The sequence below is a fragment of the Haliotis rufescens genome, unplaced genomic scaffold (genome assembly GCF_023055435.1).
Source record: "Haliotis rufescens isolate VD_foot unplaced genomic scaffold, xgHalRufe1.0.p SCAF_5, whole genome shotgun sequence".
Taxonomy (NCBI): domain Eukaryota; kingdom Metazoa; phylum Mollusca; class Gastropoda; order Lepetellida; family Haliotidae; genus Haliotis; species Haliotis rufescens.
This window is the reverse complement of record NW_025964223.1, coordinates 55,897,648-55,924,931: the sequence shown is the minus strand read 5'-3', so window position 1 is coordinate 55,924,931 and position 27,284 is coordinate 55,897,648. Positions and strand designations below refer to the sequence as shown.

Here is a 27,284-nt window from a genome sequence, read left to right as displayed (position 1 = left end):
GCTAGAACCGTAGAACAACCCTCAGCTACTGTAGGCTGTCACGTAATTGGTTAGTATATAGAACCCCGGGTTCAAGCTGCGATGTGATAAGAAGTGGGCGACTTCCCCCTTGCTGTTTTTTCTGGCGATAAAGAAGACGATGACATTGCACGATAAGGGATATATTTTTTTTTTAGATCTTCTTTCCTCTCCTTCCAAAGCCTTCTCTTTTACGCTTGGAGAAAGATTACGACGGATGTGAATTAACGGACTCGCGTATCCAACAAGATAAAAAGCGCCAGATATACAAGAAAATAAACCAGCTGAAGATGTCGGTAGTACTTGGTGAATTACTTGAAATACCAGCGGGAAAATAAACCGAAGATCGTCATGCCTTGCTGTTGGATATTTTCATACCGAGAATCCCACCTTGCAGATTGTTGGCAGTACGGCAAAAAGCGAAGCTCGTGGGTTCCATAGTGGAGTCATGGAGCCGACGACGTATTAATGAACTCAAAGATAGGCTGATCGCTGGTCTAAATATATCTGTGATAGCGGCAGATCCATCAGCATGATGTCCCGGTCGTGGGTGGGTGTGCAGGTGTTGTTGCTGCTGCTGTCGCTTCTCGCTGATGGAAGGGGACAGGATTATCCCCACTATAACTTTGATGACTTACCCGATCTGTCCCTTCCCAAGGACTTGGAGGGGCTTGAAGGGTTCGCCGATGTCGGGGGTGGGCCGAGGGGGGAGGGGGGTGATGAATTCAGGCCCGATGGGGTCGTGCAAGGGCTGATGATGGGAGACGTTATTCGGAGGATTGAGAATTTGGAGATATTGTGTCAGGACCATGTGTCCCCCGGGACCCCCCGAGCAACTTCGCCGACGCTGGAGGCAGGTAGGTACATTATGTACTTTACTATGTTCTTTAAATGTTAGGGGCGGTGGGGTAGCCGAGTGCTTAAAGTGTTCGCTCGTCACGCCGAAGACCCGAGTTCAACTCCCAACAAGGGTACAATGTTGACGTCAGGCCATTGTTCTTGCAGGTCTGAACCAGGAATACAATAGCTATTCCTGCATTTTAAACAAGAAATACTCACGCAACTATAGGTCTATATGCAAAGCTAAACAGAAATTAGACACCAATCATAACATGGTTTAAGTCAGAGAAATCACTTGAATGAGTTTATTTTGCATGCTGCATCACCTATCCACTATCGAGTCAGTGACGCAGCTGTGTGAAGAATGCTACTAAAACTAGGATCACCCTTAACAGGCTCCACATGCTACAAATACATGTATGTTATTTGCTGACTATCATCAAAAGATTGTATTATTTCCAGAACTATACAATATAATTGTTGTTTAATTCAAAGCTCTATGTAAATGTGTACCCTTGAACACATGTATGCTTTTTAATGAATTTCAATCTTCTACTCTCCCTTAGAGGAATAGACGCCGGGATATACTGGAATACTGTTCAAAGCGGCCTTAAACCCAAACTCATTCACTCACTCCACATGCTCGGTGTATTTTCAAATTTAGTAAGTGTATTATTTGACGACTGAGAGCAATCTGTATATATCTGTTATGCTTAGACATAGGTATATCGAGTTTTGACGGTTTAACTCTTAAGAATCAATTTATCACATTAATTATATGTTGAAAGATAAAAACGGGTTAATGAAAAGAATCAAAATTATCTGCTTGTCACATGAATATGATGTTCATTGTGAATAGTGCAACATGTCGTGACCAACGTTTTCACTAAACTACCGCGCAAAGGAAAGAGTACACCCATGTGTTATGGTGGTTTAAAATGAAAACAAACAAGTAATGGTTTTTCGTTATTTATGTATTTGATACGGGCATCATAGTTTGCAGTGTTTCGGCGACTGGTTTCAGCCTAGTTTGATAACGTTTGTAATGTTTTTTGTCAAATCCAAGTTTCAGGTGTGTACGTTCTAGCCCGACAGTCTACATAAAAAATATTGACATTTTGTAATACAAAGCAAGAGTGAATAAAATAAAACAAAAATCACAATATTCCAATAGGTTAGCGACAAAACAATTTAAACACGAGGAGCGGTGGTCACATGCTTTAAAAAGCGCCGCAATACGCCCTACAGAATTACCTTCCTCACAATGCATGGATATGCTGGGCGTGGGTTAGAACACAAGAATCGTCCAATTGTTAACTGACCTGGCCGCGCTGTTTCATAAAAGTAGTCATGGTTACAATCTGGGTCAAACTGGGATTTTCTCCGGCATTTAATCAACACGTCGTTTATATCTGAAATAATGTCCAAGCGGCGTTAAACAAAGTCACCCCCAAAAACAGATACGATACTCAAAACCAGGTTCATATTCATCACATCATTAAGTATACACATTCTTATTCTTAAACAATGTAAAATTAACAAGAAAATGTGATTTCAGTTCAATTACTATATAAAATCAATGGCTTAATAGTTAAAAAAGGGATTTCGTTTTGATTTTTAAAGGTTTTATGTTTTTATCAGTGAATTCTTATCGCACTTACGTCAGATACAAGGTGACCTTGGCAAGCTCCAACCAAACACTTCTGCGTTCATGTGATACAGGTTGTTTCAAGACCTTGATGTATATTCCATATCTCCATCTCTGCGTCAAGGGCTGTGCTTTATCTGCCAATTACTTCTGCATGAAGCCGAACATAAGATTAACGATAGACGCCTTAAAAAAAAGTCAAGCTTTTGCGTTTTTTGCGCTGATAAGAACTTTATAAGCAACTAATTTCTGAAAGAATCTCGCCATGTCGATCTGAAATTTGTTTTTCACTGTTTTGTTAACAAAGGTATCCTTCTACGGGTGTGAGACCGTCTCAGCCACTGGTTACAAGAAGGAAATGTTCTGTCTGTTGAGTCGGCGAAACAAGATTGTTGTCCAACGCAAAGCTGTGTGTATATCTACGGATATGTATAAAGTACGTTTATCTACCAACATGAATTATAGCATTTACTTTTTTCAGATAAAGAAAGACTTCTTTTTAAGGAACAAGGATGAATTGTTAAATGGGTAGGAAGTGCCGGAATTATGAAAGTAAATATTTATCGATACATATATGTGACCCAGGATGACGTCAATTGACGAATGAAAGGGTATAACCGAGTTAACAGTTTAAGTCTTTTTATACTTTCGTTTCAAATCCTTGCTTCGAGCACTGGCACCGACCAATCACCACGTACTTCGTAAACAGGGTGGCTTTGTTGACATATTAGATTATATAGAATGTTTAACGCAACCAAGAGTCCACCATCTTCCCGAGGCAAGAGAATTAAAGGGGCACTGATCTAAAGCAATTCCCCGGGACTGGTTGTTACCTTTGTTATTGTTTTTCCCGTGAGTACCCGGATGATATAGCAGAAACCTAGACTAGTTCACGACCTGTGCTGCGCAATTCGTAAGCGCATTTGTCACTTTTATTGATAGTTATAGGGCGTATGGTCACATTGATCAACAAAATGAAATACAGTTTTGGAAATAATAAGGAAATGTAGGTATCTTTGTGGGTAGCATCGGTAGTGGTGACGAAGTTTTGATAAGTCACTTGCTTGGTAATTGTGCGATTTTCGTTTACACTATTATGACTTGCAACACAAAGTAAATATTTCTCCTGAGCATTGTTTATTTTATCGTGTTTATATTTTTACAGTCAAAATGTGCAAAAGTTTCACTTAGGAAATTTATTAAACGCCTAAATATTCAGTTATTTTACAAATTGACTGAAAACTATGTCCATCTGTATTATTATGACAACGAATTCCAAACTTTTTTATGTTTAATATAATCACCAAGAGACTGAAAATGTTACGATATAAAGTACATTTCTATATTGTTTGGCTTCTAATCATACATAATAATCTATTGTGATATTTTAGGCCCTTTTGATCGTCTTAATTTTATTCAATCTGTTAAAGAAATGGACAGATTTTTCAGTCAAAATGACTTAAATATTTACACATTTTATAAATTGCCTGAGAGAATCACAAATTGACTGTAATATATACACGCTTACAAAGGAAAAGACTTGTGAAAACAACGTCTATCGAGCATCGAAGAATTCCCCAACCAAGACGTAGAGGAACAAGAATGAATCTGTCCATAGCTAATGAAGGAAAACAAAATGCAAATATCATAATTACAACCTACCAACTTTCTGTGTATAATTTTAGGCAGCTTCCTTGTTTGAGGAATGTATCCGTGAATATCCACACAAAGGAACAATATCCCACACGTCTGCAGCTGTACAAAGAAACTTATTCGATGTCACGTGTCTCTGTAACAATCAAATATTTTTAAAAATATATATATCGTAATAAATTCATCAACTGAGCATCAAGTGAATGACGACAAATACACAAGTGTAGGGTTATACCAGAAAACGTGGATGACAACAAGGGAGTAGTAATTGTATTATCGACGCAATCCGAAAATGTTTTCACTGCATGCATACGTTTTTTTATAATTAAACTATAACAATCAGGGGTATTTCCAAATGACGACATCCGATGAGCTCCGCCGTTCTTTTTGTCCGTTTGTTTAGGCTGAAGAAATTAATTAACATGCGCCCTTTGTTTAAATCTTTATAGATCACGGTTAACCAATCAGTGTCCAAAAATGAGTAAAACAAATATTGCCTCCAAGTTTATCTAGCTGTCCTTGCAGACTGTAGCCCAGTCTCTTGACACGCTCATTTGCGTTGCGTATCATCCGGGTACTCAGGGGGAAAAACAATAACAAAGGCAACAACCAGTCCCGGTGAATTGCTTTAGATCAGGTCCTTTTAACTGAATATAAAAGTCCAGTTGCCACCCTTGCCGAACTTGGCTGGAATTCCTGGGCTCGATCGTAGCGCCACAAGTGGTTATTACGAGTTATGTCCCTTCTAAGCCTCTCCTATGGACCAATCAGATTCCATAATTTGCATTTGTTTCAAACAAAATGGCGGCGCCCCGTCAAGACGATCTGATCGATAATCTATATTGTGATAAAACGGGTCTCACATCGCGAAGTGCATCAAATCACGCGAGCACCTTGAAAAGGTTTGGAAAATATCTGCTGACAACGATTTGGTGGTGCATATGCTTTGCAAATCCTGCCATCGATCGAAATCTGCACGACAGTTTACGAACCGGATTTCGATTTCGTTGCGCGTTCTGATTGGACTATGCATAGACTCGTTAGTCCAGCAAAAATGTAACTCCATAATACCAGCCTAGTTCGGCAAGGTTGGAAACTGGACTTTATAGTCAGTTAACTCCCTTGCCTCGGGAAGATGTGAGTCCACTTACTGCCTCGTCTTTACCAAATTGAAAAGAAAGTTTATACTCATGTTTGATGGAAGCTAAAACGACATGGTTAGTCGACGGTGATGTATTTGATACTGGTATTATAGTTGAGTTTTGGACCTGTTTGCAGTGTTTCGGTTATTGTAACGTTTTGATAACGTTTGTAATTGTTTGGTCAAATCCAGTTTTCAAGTGTTCACTTTCTTTTGCCCGGCAGTGTATACCAATGTTGTTCTTCGGTTCAGTCTGCTTCATTGTCATGTTTCAGATTTTCGAAACACACTGCCCTGTTGAATCTTTATTCTATTGGTATAAATACTACTACCCAGGATTATTTCGCTACCTCAGCTTCATTTCCGGTTGTGACGTCACCATCATGATTATCTTATCAGTAACTTCCCACAGATTTTCTGGCGCTCATAGGTGCAATTTGATTGGACGATTATGTATGAAATGGTTTAATTCGACTCGGACTCAGAACGAAACTATGGTTTCGATTGGGTCCAGGGTAGTTATCTAAACAGAATGGAATCGTATAGTTGGTTCCGTCAACAGGTATAGGGGTGGTCGGAGAGCCTAGGTGTTAAAACGTTCGCTCGTCACGCCGAAGACCCGGGTTCGATTCCCGACATTCGTAGAATGTGTGAAGCCCATTTCTGGTGTCCCCCGCCGTGATATTGCTGGAATATTGCTAAAAGCGGCGTAAAACCAAACTCACTCACTCAACAGGTAAATTATTGCATTTTCAACACCAATAGAATTGAAGAAGAAAAGGATAATTTACTTTTCCCTATAAAATGAAGTTGAGAAAAAGGGCTTTTCATAGTTCAAGCAGATTCGGTGGTTCAATTTACTGATTGACTGACGGTTATATTAAACCCATATTTGAAAATCCAAAAGGCTGTCCGTAGTTGTGTGAAGTCCTGCCCACGTCGTCAATTCACTTGCGACAAACTGCTACACTCAATACCAGTCACAACATATGTATGGCTATTGTTGTCTTGGTTGCACACACATGGAAGTCTAATTTCTTCTATGGACAGAAAAGCTACGTGTCCCGTGGTTCCACAAACGGGTTATGTTCATAGTACATGTGTTATAATCAGCATAGGGTCTGCATTACGTCCAGGCGATATAGCTGACGATGGCGTTAATAGGCCATAATTCCCCACAGACAAAATAAAATAAACCCCATACTGAAAAAAACCCGTTACGTATGTTCAAAATAATGATATAGTAGAATTAGGTTTACCACATATCATTTAAAAATATGAACTCTCGTAAATTCTATCTTTTAACAATAGCTGAAATCGTGACATTGTTGATATTGTACAGCAGAGATTAACACTAAAAAACACATAAACAATACAACATAAATTGTAACACGATTTGTTTCTAAAGACAAACTGGCAGTCGGAAAGCAAATGCTTGAGCAAACAAAACTGGAATGCTCACATGCCAGATTTACAAACCCAAGAATTGTTGAATTGAATGACAAACAGTGACGATATTAACGAAAAACAGGTGACAATGTCCTCAAGCCCTGCAAGAAAAAACAGCTTAAGTGGACATGTTTCCAGAGCCCCTTACACTGATATGTGTGTTTGAACAAACTATTTCTGTACAGTTCTCTAACCTCGAAGTCGCTGATGACTTAGTATGGAAACGTGTTGATGCCAGCAGGGCGACCACACAGCTAGCTGAGGCCACAAGGAAGGGCTGCGTATTGGATGTTTGTAGCAATGGCGAGATTCCACTTGCTTCCAGTTTACAAACGGATTTGAGTATGATTTATTTTCATAATTCATTTTCTGATTCACCGGCAGAGCCAAGGGTGGGTGTAGCAGGTTTATATAATGTATTTGCTATTCGTCAGCGGAATGACAGATGTGCGGGTTGTGTATTAACACGTGTGGTGAACAAGCCAGACCATATATTCTAGGTGTGCCCGTCTCAGGCTAGCCTTACTGCCAGTCGCCACGACGTTGTTTTATATATATGGACCCTGTTCCACAAGGGGGCACGGGTGGCCCTGTTGTCTAAGGCGCCGCGAGTTGCGTCCCTTGGGCACGCCAGAAACCTATGATTGTGGGTTCGAATCCCGGTTCGCCCCGATTATGTTTCTAGGTTTGTCAGCACCATACCCGTGCTCGTGGGTTTCACCAAAGTGGTAACGTCTGAGACCTGCATCACTTCGGGCTTTCCTCCCACATTAAGCTGACACGCGGTGATATAACTGGAATAATGTTGAAAGCGACGTTAAACCCAACTCACTCAATCAATGTTCCACAAAGTGAGCTTAGTGCTAAGTTGGTCGTAACTCCAATACTTTATCATAGGCTTACGATCAACGTAGCACTAAGAACTAAGATCGCTTTGTGGAACGGGACCCAGGTGAATATATATATATCAACACGAAGTGGTCAGTCGTATGTTGTACAAGACAGAAAATTAATTCTATGTTTTGGCCCAATTGTCCTTGTCGTTGATTTAGTCTGATTTATGTGAGGTATAGATCTCTTGGCATAAGCAAAACGATGACATTAGTGTCAGGCTAATACTTGAATTGCTGCATATGACGTTACACCTGTGAAGATCCCGGTAGAAAAGGTCTCCAGCAACCCATTCTTGCCGCAAAAGGTGACTATGCTTGTCGTAAGATGCGACTAACGGGATCGGGTGGTCAGACTTACTGACTTGGTTGATGCATGTTATCGTATCCAAAATGCGCGGATCGATGCTCATGATGTCAATCACTGGATTGTCTGGTCCAGACTCGATTATTGACAGACCGCCGTCATATAGCTGGAATATTGCGGCGTTAAACAACAAACAAACAAACAAAAGCATATGACGTTATATCAGCAGTCAATCTCATTCAAATCAGATCTTTTACTCTGATAAGGCTTCTCCCGGCATGAACATCTGAGGACAAGTACATAAAAGGCCGCACCAGATGATCGTTCAAATCAGCGAATCAGTGTTTATGCTTCTTATTCTTCGCTATAGTATTAAAATGAAATCTTAGTGCGCTACCGCTATACAGAGATCTGAAGACATCCAATTACAGGACACGTCAGGTTGAATTCCTCGGTTAGATTGAACGAAGCAATCAGACAAGCATATCTGATTTCAGTGTCTTCACTGCTCAATATAATGGAGGAGCTCAGGTGCTAAGAAATTGAAGCCCGATGATATTGAAGTGGATATTAAACACATCCTGTCGTTTCTCGACATGGCATCTACCCCCAAAAGGTTATATTTGTGTTCTGTCGTGGAAAGAAACGCGAATACCGCGAATGGTTAATATATGAAGAATTACTCATATTCAAGTGATATTAGATTGTTCGCTGCGCAAACGAACATACTGTTATGTTGTGTGAACCGACGCTTATGAACGCATCACATGTGACGTCATAGGTCCATGACTCGTGATGGACCATTTGTCTCGTGCAGGATTGGCGTGTAAAGTTTTGAAATCACGTGCAACATCGTAATTTGTATAAAGCCACGCTGTGGTAAGACTTGACTGATTGTTAGCTTTGTCATTAAGTGGTACGCATTGGAAACATCTCTTCTTAATGTACATACTTCTCTATGTTTCGAAGGTTCACGTTTCTTTTGGCAGTGCATATTTACTAAGATCTAACTTCCGAATCGAGAAAGCAGACATCTGATTTGCTGAAGGACCTGCACATCCTTCATTTAGATTGGCTGCTTTCCCCTGACGCGACCTTCTACGAAGGTGTTTTCAGATCGTCACACAGGTATCGAATCGGAGAAAACTATCTGATTTTAATGATTAAATCAGATGAACACCTTGAGCTGTTTCTCACCATCTCTTCACTTACTACATACATTACTGATTAACGGGTTTTTTCATTAACAATAGGGCGGTCGGGTAGCCTAGTGGTTAAAGCGTTCGCTCGTCACGCCGAAGACCCGGGTTCGATTCCCGACATGGGTACAATGTGTGAAGCCCATTTCTGGTGACCCCCGCCGTGATATTGCTGGAATATTGCTAAAAGCGGCGTAAAACCAAACTCACTCGCTCACTCATTAACAATAATAAAACCATAAAAATACAAAAGAAAACAGACACCTATTTGAAATATGCTTGACACGGTAACGTACAGTATGCGGGGAAATACGGTAAGTAGATTCAATCTGCTACACAACAACCAGTTAACTTATGTAGCTATTTCCGCCCCAGCTGTTATGAGATTGCCACCGACTTTGAACACTGGTACGGATCATCTCAGCATTGAGAACAGCGCGGATAATTCCATCTATGAAAACACTGACCTTAGACTGAAAGGAACGTATCAAGGATTGCAATTCATTAGTAATTAGTAATTAGAATCTACGCTTGCCAGAAATGGCTTGACAGGCTCAGTTTACATACTGGTACAAACAACCGTCCGGTCGATACGTTGAACGTTTTCTTTAGAGAAAACAAAAGAAGAAATTAAATCTAAGATATTTAGAATTAGAATGCTGGACTAAGGATGTAGCGACAATTTGATTTGATTTTGTATTTAGTTAACCCTTGTTGTCTGTTTGTTTGTTCTTTTAATGCGGAATATACCAGTCATATCACGACGGCCTGTAAATTTTGTTTGTTTGTTTGTTTGTTAAACGCCCAATCTCATTAAAATCAGATCTTAGTTCTCGCTACCGTTAAACAAATATCCGAGGACATCCCATTAGGGGTCACGTCTGAACGACATTTCATCCGACCAATCAGAGCGTTGCTTACCAGATCATGAAAGTGACAGTCGGAACGTTATTTCTAATCATGCAGCCTCGAAAACATTAAAACGGGGTATTCCAAACGATAGTTACGGGCTTAACGACTGAATCTATACAATCTAGACATTATATTAGCCATTCTAGAACTTTCTTTTGTTCAGGTTTCAAATTTTTAAGCGAGAATTTGTCAAAATATGTTTCGAAGCGTAGTCGCCAATATGAAATTAGTGCCGTAAAGCACGAGAAAGCTGCCTTCTGAATGGCTAATGTCGCCTTCTTGTCAGTAATTCCATTGGTCGGTCAGAGTTTGCGAAAGGTCGGTCTGACGTGACCCGTAATGGGATGTTCTCAGATCTTTGTTTAGCGGCAGCGAGAACTAAGATCAGATTTTAATGAGATTGTTAACGCCACACTCAGCAATGTTCCAGCTATATGATGGCGGTCTGTAAATAATCGAGTCTGGACCAGACAATCCAGTGATTAATCGAGTTTGGGCCAGACAAACTTCTGATTGATATGATAAAGAACGTTTTAGAGCCTGACCACCCGATACATTTGGTCGCTTCTTACGATGCATAGGTTCAGAATAGTGATCATAATGCAATGGATATATAAATTAATACAATAGATAATCGAGGATGGCGATGGAAAACTGGTATTGAGAATCGCTTCTGGAATTCCCACGAGATAAAACAGGCACCCTTTACTTCGAGAAAAACAAACCTTTGAAAACGGACGCCCACGAATGTAGTCTGACGGTGCTCAGTCAATTCAGCCTGTTTCTCATGGGTTGACATTCTGTAAATCGCGGAGGGAAAGCAAAATATTATATTACAGAAACCCCACTGTCGTTTATAAATCAAACCTGTACAACAAGAATCAGGTATCGTTTGTACAAGACTCTTGCCTTGGCAGGATCCGTTGCTTGTTATATCCAACATGGCGGGCAATCTGCAAGGGGACATAACTCTGAAAACAAACAATGTCAACGCAAACATCGACGCCCACTAAAGATTCAAGGCACATGTTACCCCACGTGTGTTGACTAGCCAACCCCAACATCCTAAGATTGATACATCCGCCAAACTCGTCAACCACATGGAATTAAATCACGTTACGTACAGTTGATCGGTTAGTACGAACCAGGCAGGACCTATAGATGTTTTCCTATCCGCGCCGCGCCCAACGTATCTAAACACGCAGGTGGTATGAGAGGAGATACTAGGAGCTAAATAAGTAAAGTAGGCTAAATGAGAACGATTGCAAAATATGTCAGAAACGTAAACATATTTCAGCCTAACCCATCATACGGATCAAACGTATGGGGGTCTATTATTCTGTGTAGATGAAAGCTTATTTGATATACCCTCCTTGGGCAGGCACTGTATACAGACGGTGTTATCATATTTTGGTTCCAGATTGTGTGAGTGCAGGAGTGCTCGAAATGGCAAAATAGGACACAAGGTCAATATTTCCAACGGAAGTTCTGATCATGAAAATGAAATTGTATGCCTTCTTTGTCAGTATCAAGTGGGCACCCATGATCCGCTGGAACTGTTTATAGTGAGTGAGTGAGTATGGTTTTACGCCGCTTTTAGCAATATACCGGCGGGTGACACCAGAAATGGGCTTCACACATTGTACCCATGTCGGGAATCGAACCCGGGTTTTCGGCGTGACGAGCGAACGCTTTAACCACTAGGCTACCCGACCGCCCCGGAACTGTTTATAATCTCCCGACGGCGGCCATCTTGACTTTGTGGTTCTTTGTTTATTCTTGTTGACAAAACGTTTCCCATATATGTGGCCGTAGATGTTCGACAAGGAATAAACAAGGACACGACTCCGAAGATCGAGATATTGTCTCATCACAGGCCCATGTTTACATGTGGGAGGAAAGCCCGAAGTGATGCAGGTCTCAGACGTTTACCGCTTTGGTGAAACCAACGTGTACGGGTATGGTGCTGACAAACCTAGAAATATAATTGGGTCGAACCAGGATTCGAACCCACAATCTTAGGTTTCTGGCTATCCAAAGGGACGTCACTCTGCACAGCGAATTGATGCTGAACATACTTTGATGACAAACCTCCGTGTTCGGCTAAAAATAATTAAAGTAAATTAAATAAATTAAATGTCCATGCTGGACATAATTTGATAACCAATACCCTTGTTCGTAACTAAAACCATTAAGGGCTAAGTGTCAGATATACTTTCATTGACATCAATCGATTCCTGTATCAGAGAAATACTATTAGTCATCTGGCATACTGTAGTCATACGGGGGCATGGGTGGCCCAGTCGTCTAAGGCGCCGCAATTCGCTGTGCAGAGTTGCGTCCCTTGGGCACGCCAGAAAACTATGATTGTGGGTTCGAATCTCGGTTCGCCCCGATTATGTTTCTAGGTATGTCAGCACCATACCCGTGCTCGTGGGTTTCACCGAAGTGGTAAACGTCTAAGACCTGCATCACTTCGGGCTTTCCTCCCACATTAAGCTGACACGCCGTGATATAACTGGAATACTGTTCAAAGCGGTGTTAACCCCAACTCACTCACTCACTGTAGTCACACACTTTTTAAACGTCGGCGGGCTAAGAAACTGGAACCTCTTGAATCGTTGTGCTTCACGCTACCACCTGTGCTACAGTTTACATTCTAAACACATTTTTTACCGTGAAGACTGAAATAACCGACAGTCTGCCGTTGCCAAGTCGGAGCATAACTCCCCCGCACAGCGTCTAATATCTGAGCATATCTACACTGCCAGTGTATTCTAGGAAGCCCTACCCCAATATGGGAAAGTCTCTCCGTGGCGCCGTGTGTGGAGTAGGCTGTATTCAACTGTATTTGCAAAAAAAGGGTAAGAAGTTAAGATCGAAAAATAAATAAATAAAACAACAGCAGCAGCAACAACAACAACAACAACAACAACAACAAAACACCTGCATGCATGTTATAAAGGAGCTATTTTTTGTAGCTTTAAAATCTATAGCATAAATGAACAGTGTGTTTTGATGGAGAACAAGCTTTACCATACAAACAGTGAGTTCCGCATGTGTTCAGTGTTATCCCAAGTTGCAGGTCACGTTGTCTTTCAGTATATTTGATATTTTCTGAAAAGAAAAGAAATTCTCTGCGTGAAGATTGTATCATTGCTTTCTTTTTTTTATTTCCTACTTCTTAAGCAGCACATAACTGGTCATGTCTTTAAAGGTTTACTGTTATGTGTGGACAAGTTAGACTTGCAGAAGACTCTGAGACAAAAATTGTTAGCTTAAATCATAGATTCAAGATTATGTAAATAACAACAAGTTGTCTCTATAAGAGAGTGAAATTTACCCCAACCTAAATTATCATCACCTCTTCTTTCAAAGTGAGTGAGTGAGTGAGTGAGTATGGATTTACGCCGCTTTTAGCAATATTCCAGCAATATCACGGCGGGGGACACCAGAAATGGGCTTCACACATTGTACCCATGTCGGGAATCGAACCCGGGTCTTCGGCGAGACGATCGAACGCTCTAACCACTAGGCTACCCGACCGCCCCCTTCTTTCAAAGCAACGTTTTAGCGTCTGAAAGACGTCGTTCAGATTCGGATACACTAGTCTTCCATGCTGTTTACTGATATTTCCTGTGTTAATGTGAATGTTGGTAGAAGCAAACTAACACTCACCACGTTTATTTGTTTCTGGGTAACAGTAACCTTTCTCAAACATTAACAAACAGATTGTGAGTCGTGATGCAGACCCTCTGAACATACTGAGGCAGCACATGGAGCACAAGTAGTGTATACCTAGCAGCGACTCGCCAAATGTCAGCATTAATAACGATTAGCTGTTGTGCGTGGCTATGTTAACATGGCAGTTGCCTGCTCGTCATGTTCAGGTGATATATATTTGTTCATGCCAGACTAGGCTAGTGTTTTTACTTAGTAATTGTTAGCGTAGTACATGATAGAATATTTAAAGTGTACTTCCTATCGAAACGAATGACTATTTCAATATATATATATATATAATAAAATAATAAAGTCCACGTTAGTCCATCATCTTCTTTATATCAGTTTCAGACATGTACACCGATTGAACATTTACCTCATTTTTGTATATATATATATATATATATATACACCGAACCGCAAAAGAAACGTCACCATGGATAGATATATGAGAAACCTTATTTGTCCAAACACTGTAAACATACTTTGAGACAGATTAAAAAGATGAAACTTGGCAAAACTGATCATCAAGGTTGAAATTAAAGTATCAAATGTTCTTAAAGTGAAACACAACACCAGTCTCTGAGAAAATGGCATCACAAATCAGTATCTCGTGTGTCCGCCATGTGCATTGATGACCGCCGTGCAACGTCCATACATGGAATGGATGAGGCGGTTGATGAAGGCCATAGGCACTTGAGCCCACACTCTGAGGAACGCCTGGCGCAGTTCAGATGCAGTTGTCGGCCTTGGTCGGACGTCATTCAGCCGTCTTTGAATCTCGTCCCACAGGTGCCCAATGCGATTTTAATCGGGACTGAGGACAGGCCACTGCATGGTTCTGATGCCATTCTGCTGGAAGAAATCTCTTGTTTCTCTTGCAGTGTGGGTACGGGCGTTATCTTGCTGAAACGCGTGGTTGCGGCGACGTGCCAAATGAGGTATGGCGTGTGGTGTCAAGACTTGATCAATGTACCGAGCTGCTGTGACACCATTGCCTCTCCCTGGACAGATGTTCTGGAAGACCACAGGGACGACCCTCTGTGCAAGACCAATTCTACCCCACACCATGATGCTCGGATCACCCCACGAGCCTCTCTCAACAACACAAGCATCCGAATAATGTTCCCCACGGCGTCGCCAGACTGCCATCTGCTGTTGAGATACAGTAACGGCTCTCGCCTAAGAAGAAGACTCATCTCCACTGCTGGTGCTGTGTTGCCCACTGAAGACGGTCCCGGCGATGACGTGGTGTCAGAATTGGTCCTCGATGTGGCCTGTGACAGTGGAGGTGTCTGCTCGTCAACCGTCGACGCACGGTGTCGCACAATCTGACGATCCTGACGTCTGGTGGTGACCCTTGGTCTTCCACTACTTGGTCGGTCATCTGTTGTGTTGGTGGTCTGGTATCGTTGCTGGAGCCTGTATATGGTCCTTACGTGGACTTGAATTGCATTGGCTACTTGCCGGGCGGTTTGTCCAGCTTGCAATCGTCCAAGGGCTTGGCATGCGGTAGCAATTCAATAACGAATGAATGTCATCTGATCTGGGTGGATTTTTATAGGGCAAGAAATGGGGGAACGCATGTGCATTTCAATTTGCACGGAACTCACGTGCAACGGGTTACCATGGCTGTTGCCGTGATGCGTTTGGGCGATCGGTTTTATTGTCATCTGCTTCGTTTTTTTATCATCAAATTTCATTTTTCTGGACAAGGTAATGATAAATTTTAGAAACTTTGACAAGAATTACCCAGATATTTAAATGACAACATTTTATGCAATGTCACTTGGGGTGACGTTTCTTTTGCGGTTCAGTATATGTATGTGTGTGTGTGTGTTTGCATTATAATCTTTAACCTGACGAATGTTATGAACACACAATGTCATTTAGAAAGTGGTCAAATGTAACAAATTCAAATTTGGGATAACACTTTCTTATTTAAGTACAATATTGTTAAATATTTGCCTATAATTCATATCGTAACAAAACTAATGATTACATTTGTTTCCATTTTATAATTATAAAGATAAATATTTTATTTATCATTGTCATCATAAGAAATTATCATACACTTTAATCCCATTTATTTATTTATGAATCATATATCTATTTCTTTAATGGTTACTTAGTTTGGAATATTCGTAAATGACACTTATTAAACCATATATACAACACATATATTATATTACATTGAGGCAATACCTATACGTGTACCTCCGTACTTCATTTCGTCACGACAGGTCACTGCACTTTCCCGCAGTCTAGAAACGTAGCTCATTACATATAAATATGCGGAGTGTTAAAATCAATAAGACGAAAGTTGTAATTATTGTGATGGTTTAGTTTTGGTATTGCCGACTTCGAACATCGACAATGGTACGTAAACCGAGGATCAACTGGAACGCGACCTCTCAGTAAATTGTATCATCAGTTTGATTTGTAATTGAAATTACGAAAGTTGGCGATATCATATCAAAATAATGAGTGAGTGAGTGAGTGTGGTTTTACGCCGCTTTCAGCAATATTCCAGCAATATCACGGCGGGGGACACGAGAAAGGGGCTTCGGCGTGATGAGCGAACGCTTTAACCACTAGGCTACCTGACACCCCCCCCCCCCCCCCCCCCCCCCCCTCCAAATAATGAACTGAAGCGGCGGTTAGTCAACACTGAAAGAATACTTCTACCTGGTTTTATTTAAAAAAATATAATTTGACTTAAGACTTATAATTTTGTTTCAAAATACATAATACACAACTGCTGATCGGAATCTTAGACATTTTATCTTTGAAAATCAATAAATTTGCTTTGGGTTGCAACTTAATTTCTTACTCCAGTCTTCATTGAACCAGTTAATTTGTACTTAAGGGTACCCATCCTCAGATTACTTTTTACAAACTGTTGCAGGAAAGAGTGATGTTTAGATGTAAATAATCAAATTTAACACCCGTTCTTTCAATTTTCAATGGCGTAAAACAAACTCCCAGTGAATCAATTCTTCTTTAAACTCTCTACATCAGTGTTCTACATGTACATTTGCACGACACCCATACACTTCTGGACATCGATGACAAACCAACTTAAGACTGTACAGGTTCATGCTACTACTACTACTACTACTACTACTACTACTACTACTACTACTACTACTACTACTACTACTACTACTACAACAACAACAACAATAACAATAATAATAATAATTTAAAAAATAATAAAAACATGTTGAGCAAATTTGAATGAGTGAATGGGTCTGGTTTTACGCCACTGTCAGCAACATTCCAAACTATCACAGCGGGTGACGCGAAAAAGGGATTCACACATTGTACCGTTTGGGAAGTCAAGCCCCAGGCCTTTTGGCGTGACGAGCTTTTTCTGCAACCCCCGAAACAACATCGTTCAGAAAACGCACGTCAAGATATTTCTGAATGTACGATTTAGCGAAAATAGATTAACCCATCAGTGACAATCATGATGTCCAATGGAAATCCCTTTTTTGACTCGTACCATTTGTTCCCGTACTTTTTTAAGGTGAACAATTGACTTGCCCTTGCGTGTGTTTCTGGCGAGTGCCACCGATGGAACAAGATACGCTCACCTTTCCGCGAACACCTGGTATCTTCACTATTAGTCCAGGCAATCTATGTCATTTTAGCACTCAACTTGGAACAAACTGCAACAGAATTTATTTCTCCACAATGCATTTCTACAGGGTCCCCCAAAACAACACACTAAAAGTCCCGAGCAATCCCAGTTTGGGAAATATGTCTAATTTGCAGAATCCAATATGGCCACCAATTATCAATATATCTTCCATATTTCAGATGAGGTTCAATGTTTTAATGAAAAAAAAGTATGTCTTGTATTGCGAAATAGACGTATAATATGTCTAAAAAGATATTTACAACTACTGAACGTTTTCGACTATTGACAAATCTACACACAAAAATCAAGATGGCCGCCAATTTCTAGATGGCCGCTAAGTTTCCAAAATGTTTGTTTACACTGTTGAATCTTTTAACTCTAAAACAGTGTGCTAGGACTAATATGCATTAAACTTGGCACACTAACTCACTGAAGTATAGTTAACACTTTTCGATAGAAGCTCCGTTACCAGAGCCCCCTGGTGGCCTTGTAGAAATGTGTTGTAGTGAAAAAATTCTGTTGCAAAGTGAAACCTTATTTTTGCCTGGACTATATATGATAGTGAATCATAAACACAGACACATGACACAGTCGGAATTGTACAATCGACTCTACTCTCAGCAGACATTTCTTGTGGGGCTGGAAAGGGTTCTTGACGTTTTTATTTATGTAACAGTAATCATAACGAGACAGTGTTCAAGTTCCCCCCGAAGGGTAATGTTATTCTTCTTTAAAAAATCACGAATATTTACAATCACATTTACATTCGCTATACACAACAGGGTTATGTCAGCCTGCTCAAGTGTTCTTCCCTCCCGTGGATCAATTTAACTTCTTGAATATTTATAGTGCAGGTTTCCTTGAGGATACAGAGGCTAACATATGTTCACAAGTTGTTACTGGGGGCTCTCTGCGGCGAGAGGCATATGCTAGTGTGTCTATGTACACATATCACGTTTCAAATGGCAAAGAAGATTATTCTTTAGTTTACATCAAGATAGTACGGAAGCATTTTAGGGCCATTTGGTTTTTTTCTACTAAGTTGAAATTTCATTATCATTGTCATTATCCTTTTGTTTACTGGAACAAATTATCTATGATCTGACGCGCATAGGGGCGGTGGTATAGCCTGGTGGTTAAAGCTCTTGCTTGTCATACCGGGTTCGATTCCCGACATAGGTACAAGGTGTGAAGTCCATTTCTGGTGTCCACCGCCGTGATCTTGATGGAATATTGCTAAAGGTGCTGTAAAACCATACTGACTTTAATTACTGGTTCGTAAAGATCAAACCAGGGGTTCATATCCGACACCAGATGCAAAAAAACACAGTAAAAAGTTATTCGTCAATTCCCATAAATGAAATTGGACGGTTGGTTATTGTTAGTGTCATAGTGCATTGTCCTCGTCCGTCTGTAACACACCATTACATTTTCGACAGCTTCTCGACACCCTGTGGACGACCCCCCCACGCACCCCCCCCCCCCCCCCCCAAAAAAAAGGTGGGGTAAACTACAGGAATACGTAGCTTGAACATCTTTTTTAAATATTGACCTATATATATATTGACCTTTCGGCCTTGTAGGATATATAGGTCAATATATTGTTTTTAAAGTATTCCAGTTGCTAAACTCGTGAGCAGAGGAAAGGTTTACACCCACGAAACAATTTCTAAGCTACGTTCGTTCAAAACACCCAAATGAAGAACTTACTAATTTTACTGTTTGTAATACAAATGTTATGTGAAATGCTTGCCTTGAACGATATATGGAAATTGACTTAAACCGGTTTGAAAGACATCGGGACGTTTTTAGGTTTCTTGTTTATAGCAGTTGGTGACACACTCTTTTCGCCTAATATTCAGTTTGAACATACGATTTTTATCAGACGAGGAGGGGGGCCTGAAGTTGAACGCCCTGCCGAATGACATGACTCTGACCTCCTCCAACCACTACGTGGTGCCCGGCCCGGAGATGGGAGCAGACTTCACTGGTCAGTTCAGCCCAACCCCCCAGCAGCTGCAGAAGACAATGACAATGATCCAGGATTCTGTCCTCGTGATCGCCTCGGAGCAGGACAAGTTGAGAGAGGTCAGTGTTTAGTGGTCTATCGGTCTATCAGTGTTTAGAGGTCTATCGGTCTATCAGTGTTTAGTGGTCTATCGGTCTATCAGTGTTTAGTGGTCTATCGGTCTATCAGTGTTTAGTGGTCTATTGGTCTATCAGTGTTTAGTGGTCTATCGGTCTATCAGTGTTTAGAGGTCTATCGGTCTATAAGTGTTTAGAGGTCTATCGGTCAATCAGTGTTTAGAGGTCTATCGGTCTATCAGTGTTTAGTGGTCTATCGGTCTATCAGTGTTTAGAGGTCAATCGGTCTATCAGTGTTTAGTGGTCTATCGGTCTATCAGTGTTTAGAGGTCAATCGGTCTATCAGTGTTTAGTGGTCTATCGGTCTATCAGTGTTTAGTGGTCTATCGGTCTATCAGTGTTTAGTGGTCTATTGGTCTATCAGTGTTTAGTGGTCTATCGGTCTATCAGTGTTTAGTGGTCTATCGGTCTATCAGTATTAAGAGGTCTATCGGTCTATAAGTGTTTAGAGGTCTATCGGTCAATCAGTGTTTAGAGGTCTATCGGTCTATCAGTGTTTAGTGGTCTATCGGTCTATCAGTGTTTAGAGGTCAATCGGTCTATCAGTGTTTAGTGGTCTATCGGTCTATCAGTGTTTAGAGGTCAATCGGTCTATCAGTGTTTAGTGGTCTATCGGTCTATCAGTGTTTAGTGGTCTATCGGTCTATCAGTGTTTAGTGGTCTATTGATCTATCAGTGTTTAGTGGTCTATCGGTCTATCAGTGTTTAGTGGTCTATCGGTCTATCAGTGTTTAGTGGTCTATTGGTCTATCAGTGTTTAGTGGTCTATCGGTCTATCAGTGTTTAGAGGTCTATCGGTCTATCAGTGTTTAGTGGTCTATCGGTCTATCAGTGTTTAGTGGTCTATCGGTCTATCAGTGTTTAGTGGTCTATCGGTCTATCAGTGTTTAGTGGTCTATTGGTATATCAGTGTTTAGTGGTCTATCGGCGTCATGGTGATGCATAGACTCAAGGTTAAGGTCACGTGTTTGAAAGTTTATGGTAAAGGACAAATAAAGTGAAAATATGGTTGCGATTGTTTGACGAATTTCAATTGTCCTATTCATATTAAGTCAATTCCGAGGGAAAAAATAAAAAAATCAGTTGAAAGTATTTAAATGTCCAAGTAAAAGTGCTGAAATCACACGCTCCGTAATCGGCTTCCAAAACAAACATATTTGGGGGCGTGGCCTAACGGTAAACTCACCAGGATGAAATCACTCTGGAGTGCCCTAAAGTATTAAAATCTAAAGTCGCTATGTTGACTTTACTTACCCTTGAATTTGTGTTTAATTTCCCTTTGAGTGAGTCAGGTTTCTTGCATACCTTGTACATTTGGGATCAGTGCCAATCGTCATCCAAGCAGCACAGTAAAGGTCAGATGAAACTATCTGTAGATGATCTCTTCGTGATCACGGGCTGTGTTAACAGATTATTTACTGATGTATAGCGGAAGAGGTAAGTATAGGACTCTTCTCCACAGACGGAGCACAGATGGCCAAGTCTTCGATTCGCTGTACAGAGTTGCGTCCCTTGGTAGTGCCAGCACCGATTATGGAACCCCTGACTTATCCTCGTTATGCTTCTATATGTAGGTTTGTCGGCACAATACCAGTGTTCGTGGGTTTCGTCAAAGTGATTGACGTCTAAAGCTGGCATCATCACAGGCTACTGTTGCTGTTGATGTCACTACTAATACTTATTATAATCAAAATAATCATCATCCTTCTCCTCGTCATCATCATAACCACCGCCAGCACCACCACCACCACCATCATCATCATCATCATCATCATCATCATCATCATCATCATCGGGGGCGGTCGGGTAGCCTAGTGGTTAAAGCGTTAGCTCGTCATGCCGAAGACCCGGGTTCGATTCCCGACATGGGTACAATGTGTGAAGCCCATATCTGGTGTCCCCCGCCGTGATATTGCTGGAATATTGCCAAAAGCGGCGTAAAACCATACACACTCACTCATCATCATCGTCGTCGTCATTATGATTATGATTATGATGATGATGATGATTATTATTATTATTATTATTATTATTATCATCATCATCATCATCGTCATCGTCGTCATTATTATTATTATTATTATTATTATTATTATTATTATTATTATTGTAGGAGTTCCAGCAGGTTCTGTTGGATCTGCAGGCAGTGAGACAGGAGATGTCTGATGTCAAGGCCGGCCTGAGTCAGTCACGGACGGAGTTGCTGACGGCTGTACGGAGGGCCGACACGGAGATCAAGGGGCAGGACTCCAGGTTGCAGAAGCTCGCCCAGAACGTCTCCAGCATCGACAACTCACTCGGGGGTAAGGTGAAGTCGTAGCACGGCCTCTTCTATAGGGGAGGTATACTTCCACTCAATTTTTCAAATTTACAACCGGGGCGAAATAAGTGCCCATGGCCATACAATGTAACTAAAATATGGGATTTGATGTCCACACAGGTACATGGGTATGGGTTGGTTTGTTATATATATGTGTGTGTGCCATGGTCTCGTGTCTCGTGACACTTGTCGGTCTACGTCTAGACGTTGTAATGCCGTGTAAGCATGTCATTAATTTATTAATTATTCCCCATAAATCAGACAATCCGACACCCCCCCCCCCCCCCCCAAATAATGTTAAAATTTAAACTATATGAAAAAACAGAACTGTCAATGTTTAATCTTGGGTACTTTTTCATTTTATTTATCTTAAGTGACGTTACAAACATACCCATTTTATCCATTGAAATCTATGCTTCATTTAGTCGAATCATGTGATGTCCTTTCAGGCTTCCATAGAAGTTTTTACGAGCTTTCCAGTCTCAACCGGTCTGTGCTGGTTGCCATGAAGGTGCAGAAGCAGACGCGGCAGAAGTTGACGGGGTTGACGGGAGACGTGAAGACGTTGAGGAACAACGTCGGTGACCTCCAGGAAAACTGGAACAAGACGATGAAGGAGACGTCTCGGCGACTGCAGAGGAGCTACACCGTGGGGAAAGATGTGAACAAACTCCAGAAACAGTTCCACTGTAAGTCCCCAGGGCTGCCGCTTCGAAAGTATTTCAGTCACTGTTATATCACAGCGCGTCAGTTTGATGTGGGAGGAAAGACCGAAGTGATGCAGGTCTATGACTGGACCACCCGTGCCCCTAAATGTTGTGTATATTGTTCCCAGTATATAATCCCAATGCCCCTCGCGACACACGCACGCACGCACGCACGCTCGCAAGCACGCACGTAGGCACGCAGGCACGCAATTTGTTGAATAACCACTTTCTATTTGTGTCACATCAAATTTTAGCATGTCCATTAATCCAACTGTCTCGGTTACCCTGGGCAACGTCTCACACAGGACACAGACACGATGTCTAGACAGATTAAAAGTGTGAAACTCTTAAACAATGTGTGGGCAATCGAACCTGATCCTTTGGCCTGACGGGCGAACGCTTTAACCACGTAGCCATCCCAGCGCCCTTAGTCTTTGTCTCTGTTCAGTGTCAAACCCGACCCATTCACACAGTGGGGATCCATATGTGTCACTGTTTGTTTGTTTGTTGTTTAACGCCGCACTCAGCAATATTCCAGCTGTATGACGGCGGTCTGTAAGTAATCGAGTCTCGACCAGACAATCCAGTGATTGACATAATAAGCATCGATCCACGCATTTGCGATACGATGACAAGCATCATCAACAAAATCAGTGAGCCTGACCACCCGATCCACCCGACAAGCATAGTCGCCTTTTACGGCAGGCATGGGTTGCTGAAGACCTATTCTACCCCGGATCTTCACGGGTCCTTTATGTGTGGCTGAACAGTGTTAAATCAGCGACTACGGAGGTCCGGTGATGTGTTCTCTAAATACCACTATTAAGTCCACCAGTATCCCCAGCCTGATCTTCCTGTGTGACTTTTAAGAGAAATGTGCCCTGTCAATAAAAAAAACTCGAATAAAAGCAAGCAATCATCCGTAGCGTGCAGGTAGATCTGTTGAAACTCATGTGGACTTTTATGCGAGAGAAAATAAAACGAGCACTTAAATGTTAGACAAGCACAGGTGTTTATCTGATACACCTGCGCGTATATCTTTAACAGGCAATTCCTTTATTCTGTTTCAGCCATGAAGACGAGGTTCACACGGCTTCATGGAAAAAAGTGTAAGTATACCGTCAGCTCCGGATATAACCAATCATCGGCTATAACGCGTTGCATTGTAGTTTGTTTGGTTTTGTTTGTTGTTTAACGACCCACTCAGCAATATTCCAGCTACATGACGGCGGTCTGTAAATAACTGAGTCTGGACCAGACAATTCAGTGATTGATATCATGAGCATCGATCTACGCAATTGGGTTACGATGACATGCATCAACCAAGTCAGCTAGTCTGACCACCCGATCCCGTTAGTCACCTATTACGACAAGCATAGCCGCCTTTGACGTCAAGCATGGGTTGCTGAAGACGTCTTCTACCCCGGAGTCAGTTGTAGTAGCCAAATTGGCAATGAACATTATATGTCATGTGCATATCACCTTTCGTACAAGGAACTAATTTGGCAATTATTTCTGTCTTTTCCTGAAAAGTGCCCGATGGTGATTCCGGGTTAGAATAGCAACAGGTGCTTCTCAGAGACGACTAAATGAATCAGGTGGTCAGGCTTGCCGACATGGATGATTGTATGCTCATAATATCAATGTTAAAAATTATCAAGTACATTTGCAGGCAATCAATACGTTTTAGTCTTTATTTAGTCGCATTTAGTTTTAGTAATAGTTCTTTGAATGTCAGGATTTTCGAGTATTTAACGAAACAGTTGTTTCATTTCGCCAGGCCGCTACGCTTGCTCTTGAGTAAGTGAGCGAGTGAGTATAGTTTTAAACCGTGTTTAGACCGCCTCAGAGGTCTGGTGGATAGGACGTCTTCCCGGAGATCGGAAGGTCGGTGGTTCGATTCCCGACCGCGTCATACCAAAAAGATGGTAATTGTGGTTACCCTGTCTGGCGCTCGGCATTAGGGGACTGAAACACTGACTGGTCTACTTGGAGTCAGTATACTGTGCCTGAGTGGGGAATTCATGTTAAACTACGGCATGGTATCTCAGTGGACTAGCTCCATAAAAATCATCGGCATTAGTCTGGACAAGTACAAGCAGCCACACGTGCATGCACATCGCTATATAAGTGCAATAATCTTGGACGCGTCGCTAAACCCCATTTCACCTCAGGGCACGGGTGGCCCAGTCATCTGAGGCGCCGCGATTCGCTGTGCAGAGTTGCGTCCCTTGGGAACGCCAGAACCTTATGAGTGTGGGTTCGAATCCCGGTTCGCCCCGATTATGTTTCTAGGTTTGTCAGCACCATACCCGTGCTCGTGGGTTTCACCAAAGTGGTAAACGTCTGAGACCTGCATCACTTCGGGCTTTCCTCCCACATTAAGCTGACACGCCGTGATATAACTGGAATACAGTGAAAAGCGGCGTTAAACCCAACTCCCTCACACACATCACGCCGTCAATTGTCTCACAGGACTTATCAAGCTTGTAATCAAATCCTTCTCCTTCCAGGTGAGTCTGGGCGATGGATGTTCATGAACTACCCATTCTCCTACGGCAAATGGCCTCAGTCACACCCCGTCAAGTTCGCACAGCCGTTTTCCCGACGGCCTGAACTTACACACGGAATGACGCAGCTTGACGTAAACTACCGTTACAATACTCGGGCCAGGGTGCGGGTGGTGGGTCTTGACACCAAGGGCTTCTCCCTGGTGTGTGACGGCTGGTACAACACGAGGCTATACCGGGTCGAGGTGTCCTGGATGGCCTGTGTCGTGTAGTCTGGAGAACGTCGTCATGAACTACGGATGACCTTGAACGAGGCTCAGTGGCCTTGGCATAATCTGAACAAAACAATGGGTGACGAGTGTGCGCGAGTGTAGCCGAGATATATGCAACGCCGGACAATGCCCATTTACCCGTTTTTGCGTGCTACTGTGACTTCATATTTTAGTTCAACTATATTTTCAAGCATTCATCAGTATGCAATGCATCTTACTGATGCACGGTGAACAAGGCTGGATCCTATACCATGTAGATCATTAATCGAAAACATACACGTGTTGGCTCATATGTAAAGCATCACAAACCTGCTGCAATATCCGTATTAGGAACTTACTGTGACATTATATTGAGTGTTGCTGTCTAGTTATTCCTTATGTTTATGATAATAATAATTATTTGTGTTATAGACATATAAATGGATCAATTAATTGTTTTTATGGTATTTCTCAAATGTGGGTCAGTGAGGTAGCCATGTGGTCCAAGCGTTCGCTCGTCACACTCGTCCAATCATGGCTACAATGTGTGGAGCCAATTTCTGATGTCCCCCGCCGTGATATTGCTAGAATATTGTTAGAAGCGACGTAAACCTAATTCAAACAATCTCATGTGCGAAGCTCAAGAAGCGCTCCGAAAATCCCCAAATTTTGAAACATTGTAAAACACCATTTTGTCAAACGCTGCTTCTGTATCTCCTCGGTTTCTTGTGCGAGTGAGTGAGTGAGTATGGTTTTACGCCGCCTTTAGCAATATTCCAGCAATACCACGGCGGGGGACACTAGAAATGGGCTTCACACATTGTACCAATGTCGGGAATCGAACCCGGGTCTTCGGCGTGACGAGCTAACGCTTTAACCACTAGGCTACCCGACCGCCCCTCTTGTACAAGTATCTCCACCTCGTGTTAAGCTAAAAAAAAAATTCTGTTCAATTACATGATAACAATGAATGTTGAATGTTTTTGTTTTATAGTACAGCTTCGTGCAGCTCGGTTGTCTCGAATGTAACAATATTTCCGATCTATCTTCCAAAGAAATGTTAATTTCTATATCATATATATACTGATGTCACGAACAAAACAGTTATTGAAATCTCGAACATGGTGTTGTAAGAATACAGGGGATGGATACAGTCTGGCCCAGGCGTCTCGAACATATAGGGACCGTGTTGTAACTTCGAGATATCCGGACATTCGAGATAGCGAGGAAAGGACAGCCACCCAGGCCAATCAACCGTTTTATAGATCCATAAGAAAACTGTTGTATACATGGGAAATTAAGAACACTGGTAGACATAGTGGCAACTTGTATTGCAGTGTAGCAGCGTTATAACGTGTGGTCGTCTCACGCGGTCTGTCGCCTTTTATACCATGTTCAGCGCTATATTATAACATTGTTTCGGTTAATCCAGGTGTTGACTCGTGTTCGTATCACGTTCTGCACGTGCAGGAGAGGACAGGTGGTTGCGTTTGCATGCTCCGTTTTTTGACTACTTTTCATTCGGGCCACATGATGTGTTGTTTACATTAGTGTTCGATGGCCCTCCAACAGTACATGATTAAGTCAAATGCACCTAGACATAACACTATGCGCCCGCGTCTATTAGAGTCATGCATGTCTTAACCGTAGGCGTTTACACAGTTTCATAAAAATAACAACCCAAAATATCATGATCCCTTTCTTTTCTTGTTCAGTATAGTCCTGCAATCTGAAGACAGGCAAAAAAGTGATTACATCGCGTGACTCTGTACAAAGAGTAAGTGAGGACATGAAACCAGTTGTGTTTGATGTAATTCACCGACTTCAAAAAATTAAAAAGAAAAGGAGAAGAAAAACTGTCTTATTTATTCCACGGACCAGAATTAAGTAAAATGAGTTTTTACTCATGTACTTTTGCCAATGCA

General features: G+C 41.7%; 1 protein-coding gene across 1 annotated transcript; it reads left to right on the top strand.

Moving 5' to 3' along the window:
• Window positions 1-27,050, top strand: LOC124125475. Its single transcript, XM_046488798.2, has 6 exons — window positions 1-875; window positions 19,312-19,514; window positions 21,685-21,874; window positions 22,341-22,580; window positions 23,669-23,707; window positions 25,112-27,050. The coding sequence occupies exons 1-6, from the start codon at window positions 551-553 to the stop codon at window positions 25,378-25,380; spliced, it is 1,266 nt and encodes a 421-aa protein (XP_046344754.2). The 5' UTR covers window positions 1-550; the 3' UTR covers window positions 25,381-27,050.
• The last annotated feature ends 234 nt before the right edge of the window (window positions 27,051-27,284 follow it).